Raw genomic sequence first — 1,327 nt, forward strand, 5'->3', positions numbered from 1 at the left:
CCCATGCCCCTTTCCCCCCTCCCACAGACTTACCAGCTGGAGGCTTCTCTCCAAGCTGCTGTGCTGCATTCCTGGCTCTGTGAATGCTGTAGCTGTGCTCATGCACGTGACATTTATCGGTGACATTATCAGTTATGCCAGCCAAAAAAACCTGATTGCTGATAAGTTTTCCTTTTATTGGTGCCGATCTGGTATGCGGCTGATATATCAATGCACCTTTATATAAAATGCTATTGAATATTCAGCTTGGTTCATTATTTAACTACATACTATCAGTTCCCAGGCGGGATCTCTCATAGAAAAAGTTTTGTTTGCAATTTAATTTAAAAGAAAATCTACTCCACTGGTAGAGGAACTCAAGTATGCAGTGTGGGTTGCGCACTAACTATCTGAAGAGAGAGAAATTGATGGCTTCGGCCCCCCAAATCATTAGGAACAGCTTCCCACTTAGGAGCAGATTTTTTTTTTTAAAGTCTTGTTTATAAAACCACTATGAAAGTAGTTTCATTAAAGATGAAGAACAGTTCAGATTTTACATTCCAAATCTAATCTCCACTAACAGAAAGCTAAATTTGTTACCTCAAACTTAAAATTTGTTATAGGTGAATTTTAATACAGAAGAATCACAAATAGTCAAGAAGGGGATAAGACCATTTTCTCAAGATATTACTGTGCTTATTTAAGCAGTAAATATGCAATTTATTAATGCCAATTCATTTTATAAGCAGACTGTTTTGAAGTCATGGTTATAAAACCACCATCTCCTTCAGCTGGATTAATGTTACCGTGAAAAGACACAACCCTGCTCTTTCAAACTAGTAGAATCCCAAAACTAATACTAAATATCAGGAAATTCTAATGAAATGGCAAGATGATTTTAAAGGTTAAATGACATAAATTGTCATTATGAAATAGTCTGGGTAAAACATTTCTATAAACACCTACAAATTCTTGTGTTAGTAGCCCCTTTTCAAGCAAGCTGAAATACAAAGCAAGTTAAACTTGATGTGCAATTAAAATAGCCAGTTATGTTTTTCAATGTTCTACCATGCTCCTTTCTCCCTTTTCAGAAAGGGGGAAAAAAAAGGTCGTTAACCTTACCATCAGTCTGGGATTTGCTCAGGAAAATTGTGCTTGCTCTGGGATGATCAGATGGATTCGATTCCAAAGCTAAATCTGAAATAGAAAGTACAAAAATACTACTTGAAACTGATAAAGAAAAAATATACCATGAAGGAAAAGATGCAGCTGATTATAGTTGAGGCAAAGACAAACAAGTTTGTTTTGTTGTTTGTTTGGGGTTTTTTTGGGGGGGGGGGGGGGGGGG

The 1,327-nt window shown here is 36.7% G+C and overlaps 1 protein-coding gene across 1 annotated transcript in view; it reads right to left on the minus strand.

The window, feature by feature from the left end:
• Positions 1–1,327, minus strand: part of CCNYL1 (cyclin Y like 1) — a 70,666-nt gene that overhangs the window by 43,288 nt on the left and 26,051 nt on the right. Inside the window, exon 3 of the mRNA XM_019522903.1 lies at positions 1,102–1,176. Coding sequence (XP_019378448.1) covers positions 1,102–1,176 — 75 coding nt within the window. The remainder of the gene's footprint in view (positions 1–1,101; positions 1,177–1,327) is intronic.

Source organism: Gavialis gangeticus, unplaced genomic scaffold (assembly GCF_001723915.1).
Source record: "Gavialis gangeticus isolate Ggan-Ray unplaced genomic scaffold, GavGan_comp1, whole genome shotgun sequence".
Lineage (NCBI taxonomy): Eukaryota > Metazoa > Chordata > Crocodylia > Gavialidae > Gavialis > Gavialis gangeticus.